Source organism: Fukomys damarensis, unplaced genomic scaffold, assembly GCF_012274545.1.
Source record: "Fukomys damarensis isolate Sample0158 unplaced genomic scaffold, DMR_v1.0_HiC HiC_scaffold_16, whole genome shotgun sequence".
Classification (NCBI taxonomy): Eukaryota; Metazoa; Chordata; class Mammalia; order Rodentia; family Bathyergidae; genus Fukomys; species Fukomys damarensis.
The window spans coordinates 128,643,461-128,653,523 of NW_022900928.1; the positions used below are offsets into that span (position 1 = coordinate 128,643,461).

Below are 10,063 nucleotides of genomic sequence, written 5' to 3' on the forward strand. Positions count from 1 at the left end.
ATGGGCTTGGCAATGTCCTGTAAAGGAGGCCAAAACGACAGACCCCAGGATCCTACTTGTCTTACCTGGGAGAATGACTAATAGAGGGGCAAGCTCTTGGGGTTCAGGACAAAGTGGGAAGGTGCTTATCTTCGGGAAGAAGAGAACCTGAGACTTTGGACAGCCTTATCTTCAGGGCTGTGCTCCTGGGCAGGTTGATCTTCTCCACTTGCAAGGGCCCCAAGATTCTGAACCTTGTGGTCCCTTGGGGCCTTGGAGGCCTGATTCCCACTGATGCTCCCCCCAGCGGATGACATTTCCTAATTCAAAGAAAGTTGCCTGAGGGCCCTTCCAAGCAGGAGACTCAGTGGAGTTTCTACAGCTCAGCCTGGAAAGCCAGACCCTGTAGGGGTTCACAAAGATTCACCCTGCATCTGAGGGGCTGGGAAATGATCGTGTGTTGGGGCATACTCACACACATAATTTAATAGTTTTTATTTTCTAATTAAGTACAAGGCTCATGAAAGCAGATATGAAATAAAGCAAAGGGAAGACACTGGCATAAATCCCTTAAATAAAGGAAGCAATCAAATGTGTGGTTAATGAAATATCACATCCAATACTGTCTCTCAACCTTTTTCTCTTTCAGCAGAGAACACTAGACTCTTACATCAATGCCCCAGAAGACCCTTACGTAAGTGCTGACTCCCGGCTTTCACCTGTACCAGCCCAGGCCTTTTCCTGGGCACATCACCTGTGTGACTATTGCTTTTCCCTGAAGCAGTCTCACTCTCAGGTGGGGCATGTTGCTGTGTGTGATGAGCAGGGAAAACCAGGTGTGCCCCAAGGCAGGTGCATTGGTCAGGGTTGGGCATCTCCACTGAAAACATCCTTCGCCTGTTTCGCTGGAAACAGTCCACGCTCTCGGTTCCCCTCAGAAGCGAGCATGGGAGGCAGCGCTCTATCCCACTGCAGTCTCTAGAGACAGAGCTTGCAGCAGGTGTGGGCAGATCTGCAGGTGTTGGGAAAGCAGCACATTTGAGAAGAAAACAGCACTTTAAAGAAGGCAGCGATGATGGAAAAGAAAAGTCCTCAACATTTGCTCCCTGGAGCAGGTAGGGCCCAAGGTGGTCTTAAGCATCAGCCAGAAGGAACAAGTCAGGCCCTGCTGGCAAGTTCAAGGTGGGCACTTCTTCCTAGTCGTGCAGAGAAAGTGGAGCCTTCGTGATGCCCCCAGGGCCAGTGTGAAGGGAGCCAAACCATCGCCCCTTAGCAAGCCACAGGACACTTTTCCTCGAGTTTGGCCAGGGCTGGATCATGCCCATCCTATTCTGATCCTACAGGCCCTGTGCATTCTCTGCCCTCAGCATGGCTGCCCACTTCGGGGTGTGCCAGCATCATGGATGATCCCCTCTCTCAGCAGCTAGATCGTGCCTCCATTCCTTTCCTGGTAACAAGGAGACATTTTAGTCAGGGCCACCTTCTGTACAACTGAAGGGGACACCTCTCACTCCAGATCACTGTGCAGCCAGTCACAGGACACCAGCAGAGACAGGGTCGAAGGGGGGCTGCCGCACAGATGCACTGCCCTTGCAAGATCTAGAAAAGTCCACATCGCTCTCGTTCTTCTGCTGGAACTGAAACCTTCAGTGGTGAAACAGTTTTTACCTCCAGGTCTGTGTAACTTGTTTGATCACAGGCAGGCCTGGATGGTTTTTCTCAAAGCTGACAGCCAAGTCTTCTATGAAAACAAAAAAAGCAACTGGATATCTGCACTCCTTTCCATGCCCTGACACCTGCCAGACTTGTAGGCCAATGATGACTTCCTTAGCACTCACCTGCCCTTACTCAGGAGAACATGGGCCCAGTCTGTGCCTGGCTGTGCCCTGCGGTCAATGGGTCAGACCGGCAACCTCTGATGTTATTGGTCTCAAGGGCTACTGAGAATCACAGTTTTCCCAGCCTCCCCCAGTGGCTTGTCAACACACCCCTAGTTGGGAGAGGCTATGGCCTGGTCCTGCTCCTTTGAGTGTCCATCCAATCTGTGCCAGCTGAGCCCCACCCTTTGCCCTTGCCTTCTCCTGAGAGGGCTGGAGCCCAAAACGTGCATTTCTATGGAATCCAGGTGACACTGCTGGTTCAGAGGCCACTGTGTGACTGTACATTAGAACAGTCCAGGGTCGTGTGAAACACTCCGGTGTCCCAGTCCCAACTTGGACTCAATTGGAATATGTGCTGTTAGAGACCTTGTTACCTGGATTGGGGAGGGGGCAGTGCTAAGGATTGAACCAAGACCCTAATGCACACTCGACATGTGTTCTACCACTCAGCTATATCCCCAGTTTTAAAAAAAAAAAGTTCCTTGGGTGATTCTGAAAGTCTAGAACAGGTTGAGAACTACTGCTAACCAAAAGAACAAACTTCTTGCCAAAATGACTGACGAGGGGGCTTGGGGAAATAGCAGAGTGGCATTGCTAGGCCCTGGATTCAATCCCCAGCACTACAGATTTAACAACAATAATAATAATGAGCCATAACTCCAATGTGCAGTCTTCTTAGACGATGGGGCTCCAAGTTCACCACTTGCCCACATCATTCTTTCTTTCTCAGGGCCCACTCAGTGTATTTTATAGGATGATGATCCAGAAACCTTAACTCGGCGGCCTACAAATACCTTCTGGTATCCTTAAGTCTCCCTGTTGAGATGTAAAGGAAAGATGGTTAGCAGGCCACACGCTCAGGCAACCCGAGGAGACCTGAGGGGATGAGCCAAGGACATCCCTGAGAGGCCGCCCGAGTGTTCCCACTGAAGGAACCAGATTCACTTGGCAGCCTAGAGTCAGTTCATATATGTGACTTTTCTTGTACTGAATTTATACATGAAGAGGAATGTCTAATTATAATCGAATTTACCTCAGCTCATTGGGCCGGGGAGTGATATCAGTAACTGTTACGATTTTTAACCCAAACAGCAGGGCACTTCACTCTGGCTGATGATGTTGTAAATGGGCTCTCTGTGTCCTTACAGCGGCAGACCTCACAGAAGCTCTGAGAGGTGAGGCAGGAGGAGCAGCAGGACTGCTGTAGGGCTGGATGCCTGAGATGGGGCTGGGGCAATCGGGGCTCACCTGCAGGCTTCAGGATGGATGGTGGTGGTTGTGGAGATGAGGAGCATTAAAGGAGATTCGACACAGGAAAGAGGAGGAGTGGGAATTGTGCCAGGAATGGGACAGTTCCCACTAGAGAGGACGGAAAGCGGGGTTGGCAGGCTCAGGGGCTCAAGATGGGGCCAGGAAATGGATGGAAAGGTCTGAGGATGTGCACTGAATGTGCTCACGGGAGAAGCTGTGGTCACCGAGACGAGTGAAATGAGCAGGATGTAGAAGGGAGCCCTGAGGAAGCCCCGAGTTCTAACCACAAAACTGGCAAAGAAAGAGTCCCAGTGTTAAGGAAAAAAACCCAAGAGAGTGGAGAGTCACAGAAGAAAGCAGTGTTTCTAGAAGGAAGAGGTGGAATGGTGCTGCCTGTCACCTTTCCAACCCCCCGCACTGGTGAGCCTATTGAGGGTACTTAGATTGTCACCGAAGATGTGAGAATCTCCTCGCAGGACGCAGTGCAGGGGGACATTTCACTGCCATGGAGGAGCTGTCTCCCCACCACATGGTGCCCCAAGCTGCTCTCTTTCTGCTTAGACGGCTCCAGGAGAGGAGCTAGGGGCCATCTCCAGCTGTTTCTCCCCAGACAACTCTCACTCGCGGGCTCTGTCATTGTGTAGGGGTCACCTGTCATTGCTACATGGTGTCACCTGAAAAGGGGGATGTTGTGACTTCCCCTGCCCACCCGTGGGCTTCTTCCTTAAATTATTTTTGTTGCCTACAAAATTCTATTGTGTGTAACATGCGAATCCCTCCACAATGCTTACATGCAAATATTGCCAAAGTTTGAACTTCACTAGATATAAATAAATCTGGCTAAAGGTCATCCTTATTTTGAGATTGGTCAGGAATCCAGGACTGGTCAATTCTCTGGAATTTTCCATTTTCCTTGTATAGAACAAAGTTCTAGCTCTTTCTTGAGCCCAGATAATGAAGATAGAAGCTCAGTCTTTAACTGGGTGGTTGCCCTGACAACAGCTCTTTGCCATTAGAGATGGCACCTCTCTACCAGCTTGGATCAGTCATGCAAGACCTTCCCCTAGACTCCAGACTCAAAGAGCTGTGTCCTCCCTGACACCCACCTGGACATCCATACACTGTCAGAGGAACAGAAGCCTCAGTCTAAGATCTGCTCCCCAGGTCCTTTCTTCAACTCGTGAGGAATTTGTGGCCAAGGATATAGGGTGGTGTGGTGTCTCAGTCTGTTCCATCATGTCCAGTTCTCATAGACCGCCCCTAGAGGAGTAAATTTAAATATGGATAACCAAGAGAGACGCAGTATTTGTGGGCCAGGTTCTCCAAGCCCAATAATTGTCTTTAACTCATCCTTTAGTTGTTGCTCCTGCTACCTCTTCTGTGTCAGAATCATTGTTTTCAAAATATTTTTTCTTTCTGTCCTGACACGTAGCAACTGTCTCCTGAACTTTGTGGCAGTCCAGATGCCTTCTTTTAAAGTAAATCTCTGCTCATATGATTCCTTAGCAGTTTCAGGACAGAGATTTACAAGTGTCATCTTGGCACGTGTCCTAGAATTCCATCACGGCAACCTTCTAAATGCTCGGTGATCCAAATGATAGCTACATCATTTTCCCTTCTAGCCACAAAACTCAAATGAATGTGAAGTGTGTGCCCAAGGGGGACAGATGTACTGCTGCGATACTTGTCCAAAATCCTATCATGAGAACTGCCACATCCCACCTGTGGAAACGGAGAGGTGAGTGAGACACAGACGTCCCCCACCTCGCCCTTCCTTCTGCCTCCTGCCATGCAAACGCATCCCGCAGAGTGTCTGCCTCCAGCTGGGGTTGTCTTGGTGCAGAGGGAGCAGAATCCTTAGCATCAAGATCCAAAAGTATCACCCAGAGCAGTGGTACTGGTACTGCTAGTAGCAGGTTAATGGAAAACAAAGATTCTCCAAGTAGTTATTAGGTGAGTTAGTAAGGGGTGTTATCCTACCTCCCCTTCCTGTGTACTCTGATGGAGTGATAATGTCAAACATTTGTGGTTGAGTTCTTCGTATCCCACTTGCTGTGAGAACATCACAATGTTGCTAAAACTGGCATTCTAATGAGCCTTCTGAAGTCCATCCCACTGTCTGTTGAGTCATTTGACTCCTGGTGGCTGGGTACATCAGAAGACCTCTGAATTCTGTAGGTGGGAGCCTCCTGCTGCACTTTTTCGGGCTGAAAGTGTGTCTTTGGACAGAGGTGATGGGTTGTGTGAGACTGATGAAAGATGACAGTGGTGCTGTACACAGAATTGCTGTGGCCAGGAGAATGCCCTACCAGGAATGCGTCCTGTGAGGACAGAGCATTGCCCTCCCATGAGGGGAAGAGTCCAAGAGGATCCACCTGTTTCCAGGGCACTGTCTCAGAGGAGCAATGTCAATCTCTGCTTTCGACCAGCTGGGCAATCTGCAGAGGCAGAAAACATATCACCTCTTTTTTCTACCTCCTGTGTAGCTCCTATCTCTGTATGGTGGGTACTCTGTAGTGGACCCCTGAGCAAGTGGTGGGTGGCCAAAGAGGCTGACAAGGCAAGGACAGGTCGTTGTGCCACCCTGATTACTGCAAGTCTCCCAGCACAGAGAACCTGGTAGAGAAGGAGAGTGGATCTGACCCCCTGGCAATAGACTTCCTTTCCAAGATGTTTCTGAAGCAGTGAGTCCAGATACAGATTTGGCAAGGCCAGAGGAGAGAAATTCTCCATGCTTACTCAGCCAAGCTGACAAACAAAGGCTGGTTTCCTGATTTTACTGTGGGTCCTGATTACTGCAGCTTACCAAGGTCCCGTTCTTGAGGTAATAAATTCCAGTACTTGACCGGGATGACAGGGGTCATTATCAAGCTCAGTAAATCAGATGGGAACCCCAAGTTCTGAGCCCAATAAGAGTCCATCCACTGCTGGGACATCTCAGTCGACACATTATCACCCTGTCGCCACTACTGATGGGAGGGGATGTCTTTGGCTATTGAGCCCAAATGGAGTTTCAGGGCAGAGGCCTCTGAGAAAGGAATTGGATACAAGATGGTAACCATCTCATTCTTGAGCAGAGGACCTTAGCAGCTGTAGGAAGGGTGGCTGCTTTGCAGACCCTGCCCTTGCTCACTGTACACCCAACCTCTCAGCAACCCGTGGAGTTGCATCTTCTGCAAGACAAAGGCTATTCGGAAAAGGTGCCGAGAAAGCCAACCATGTCATCAGGAATCTGAGGTTCTGATGAAGGAGCTGTGTGGTGAGGAACAGCTGGTGAGTTGATGTGACCCTGAAGTCCCTCTTGCCGTTCACAAAGAGGAGCACAGTCTCGTCTCGCAGAGGCAGAGGAATGTTGCCCAGAGACAAATTGCTTTGTCCTGCTGTGCTTCCGTCACATGACCCAGCACTAAAATCCATATTCTAGAGAAGCTCCAATCCAGGGAAATTTCCACTCACGAAGAGTCCACAGTTCTGGGAGTCACATGTTCGGTCTAGACTGGGCACTGGCTCTTTCCCTCTATACTGCTTTGCGCTTAAAATCTCCTCCTTCTTTTTCAGAAATGTGAGCTGCTCCTCTTGAAGGTCTACTGCTGTGTAGACAGTGCCTTCTTTGTCACAGAACCGAATTATGTAAGTTACAGCAACAAAGCTACAGACGTGCATTTCTCAAAATCGTGGTCTGAATTCCAGGGGCACAGGTTGTGCTTACCTTTGCCTGTTGGTGGCTGTCTTTGCTAAGGTTGCTGCAACAAATTACCATAGATTGTCTGTGTCCGACAGAAATGTATTTCTCACAGCTGTGGAGGCTGGAAATTGGAGGTCAGGGAGGCAGCATGATGGGACTGTGATGAAAACCTTCTTCTGGGTTGCAGATTGGTGGACAGAGAGAGAGAGCCCTAGAGTTTCAATAAGGGTACTAATCCCACCAAGCAGGGGTCCACCTTCATGAACTAATGATTTCTCAACTGTCTCCCTAACACTGTCACCTTGGGGTGGGGGTTTCAGAATATGAGTTGGAAGGAGTGGGGACACAAATGTTCAGACAACAGTAGGAGTCCGGGGAGGGCAGACTGGGGAACATGCAGACAGCCCCCGCTTTGCTGTTCTCAACAGACCAAAGGGACATTTGTGGGCCAACAGGGCTGCACGTGTTTAGACCAAATCAAGACCAGGCTGAACGAGAAGAAGTACTCCCGAGTGAAGGAGTTTGTGCAGGACATCCGCTTCATCTTTCAGAACTATAAGGCATTTTACGGAGTGAGTGGCTCTCCCCACTTCCCTTTTGCTTTCAATCACTCTCCCTTGCACCTTCTTCCACTGGGAAATGTTTCAACTGCCCTCGTCCTGTGACAACCCCGGACAAGTAAAACTTCACAGCAATATCTTGAGAGCTCTGTGGTGCAGGTAGGGAAAGTAACAATACACCAGAAGGTGTCCTTGGAGAGGTCGTCTGGGTCTACTCACTTCTGGATAGTCTACACTCAATCGTGGAGAATAGCCCGGGGCCCATCCATTCACTGCCACTGGTAGTGGACGTGAACTTTACAGGAATCCAGTGTTTCTCCTCTTCAAAGGAAGATACCAAAGCAAGTTTCTCAAATTTCAAAATCTTAGATTTCTTTACATCCTAATTTCCAGGTGATCCACCAAAAAGCCAATAAGATTTCTCAAAGGGTGAATCTGTACTGTCCTGTGGTTACAAATCATCAATGTGGTGTTTAGAAATCAAAACACAAGAACCTTTTAAAAATTAAATTGGCATCTTTTCGATCAGGAGTTAGACCGCAACATGCAGGTTGATCATCCCAAATATGAAAGTTCAAAACCTGAAATACGCCAAAATTTGAAACTTTTTGAGCACCCATGGGCCCACAAGTAGAAAATTCCATACCATAAAACTTTGCATGGAATTACTGATTATGTTGTATAAAATTACCTTCAGGCTATCTGTATAAGGTTTATATGAAACATAAATGAAGTCTGTGTTTAGGTTTAGGTCCTAGGCCCAAAATAATCTCATTATGGATATCCAAAATCTAAAAACCTCTGAAATTCAGAGCACTTCTAATCCAAACTGTTGTGAATACGGGACATTCAACCTGTAGTACTATTTTAGCTTCTCTGTCTTCTGATAAAGAGAAATGAACTATGGGGGAACATAAATTCCTCTGAAGTGGATTAATTCTCATTTAAAGTATAGAGTGGTGCAAATGAGGCTCCCAATTTTCTGATGCATGGGGAGTCTGGGCTTATTGAATAACAGCTGTAATTACTTTTGTCTTTGTTTTCTCAGGACAAACAGTTCATCGATGTGGGAACACTAGAAGGCAGATTTGAGAAGAATTTCAAAAACATTTTTGGAGTCCAGAAAACGACTCCAATTATCTGTTTCCCTCCCACTCAGGATCCTTCAGCAGCTAGCGATACAGTATTCTGATGATCCACCAGGACGCCTCCCTGTCTCTGGTCAAACAAGATCATGTTGCATTTCTTTTTCAAACGTTTTTCATGGCCCTTCCCATTCATCTGTTTAAATAATACTTAAGGCAGGGACTTAGCTCAGTGATTCCACTGCCTGCCTCACAAGCACAAGGTCCTCAGTTCAATCCCTGGTACCAAAAAAATAAATAAATAAAATAATACTTATCAAGTTCTCATATCAATTTGCAGTAAAAGCTGCAATTGAAACTATGAAGTGTTTCCAAAAAGGATCGTATTGTGTTCTTTCATTGATTCACACCCTGTATTAGATTCTTCGATGCTTCCTGTTCCCTCCCCACATGAGGCTTTATATCTTTTTTTATTTTTTTATTCTCACTCACAGAGTTTAACATTTTGGTGTTACTGTGAAAGTAATCTGCACAGTGCAGCCCTTCTGTGACAGACTCCACACTGTATAGAATGGTAGCTTGCATGCTGTGCTTTACCTGGAGCAACTCCATTTTGTACAGAGCAGTTGACTCCATTTTGAGTGTAAATGATAAGGCAGAATGACTCGGTCGCTTGTTGGTACAAACACAGAACTATCAGAGGCTGGACACACACACACACACACACACACACACACACACGAAACCAAAATACTCCCAGCGGCACAGAACAATCACAGATGTAAACAAATGAATAAATTAAGCTTGGTAATAAAAAATTGCCACCTATAAACAATCATGTTAAATCAGTGGCACACGGGCACAGGTAGCATCTCAGTTACAGCAGAGAAAACCAGGCCCCTGAGGTTATCAGACACAAGACCAGCAAATAATACAACCCTGTCATCTTGACCCCATACGTGGAAGGACTCCTAGCACTGGAGCAAAGTGTTGCCGCATTGGTGTCTGTTGACAGGCCACTACCTTTGGCTCTCTGTCGTCGGCTCAATCCCCCTACGACGTGGTCCACCTAAGCCATGTGCTGGGTGGACTCAGGCCTTGAACCGGCTCTGTGCTCCCAGCAAGCTCTGCGCCTCCTAGGGACGCAGCCCGGCCTGTGATCTTACCTCTGTGCACTCTCTGCCTCGGCTTTCAGTTCTCCCTCTTTGAATCTTAACCACCGTCGACCCTTTTTAGCCTTTCTGAAACCTATGTATTTCTGTATGAAATGTGATGTGTGACTTGAGCATTATACATGTTAGTAATAAGACTGAAAGAAAAGAGCCTGTGATTGTCCGACTCCTTGGCTACCCAGTCACCCTTGAGAACCCCCCCAGATAAGGCTGACAAAACTGATGTCGGTCATGAATTTATTGTCATTCAGTAAATTCTGATTGGAAAAACACCAATGTGTCTGGTATATGTTTCAGACATAACTCACTCGTGACGTGATCTCTTTCCTGTTATATTTTGTTACGGATTATTGCCTGTTATTAAAAAAAAAATTGTTGAGGCTGGGGATGTAGCTCAGTGTCACAGCACCTGCCTGGCGAGCATGAGGTCCTGAGTTCAATCCCAGTACCA

At 47.5% G+C, this 10,063-nt stretch overlaps 1 protein-coding gene across 9 annotated transcripts in view; it reads left to right on the plus strand.

Annotated features, from left to right (window-relative positions):
* The window catches only part of Sp100 (SP100 nuclear antigen), a 95,929-nt gene extending 86,089 nt beyond the window's left edge, over positions 1–9,840 (plus strand). For 6 of the 9 annotated variants that reach the window (XM_033764675.1, XM_010608106.3, XM_010608109.3 and 3 more), the window contains 5 exons: positions 4,733–4,848; positions 6,263–6,383; positions 6,669–6,740; positions 7,224–7,367; positions 8,404–9,838. In XM_033764675.1, coding sequence (XP_033620566.1) covers positions 4,733–4,848; positions 6,263–6,383; positions 6,669–6,740; positions 7,224–7,367; positions 8,404–8,547 — 597 coding nt within the window. In that variant the 3' untranslated portion in view covers positions 8,548–9,838. Of the gene's footprint in view, positions 1–628; positions 674–4,732; positions 4,849–6,262; positions 6,384–6,668; positions 6,741–7,223; positions 7,368–8,403 lie in introns of all 9 variants that reach the window. The other 3 variants (XM_010608105.3, XM_010608112.3, XM_010608107.3) reach the window with 3 other exon arrangements.
* Positions 9,841–10,063: the final 223 nt, after the last annotated feature.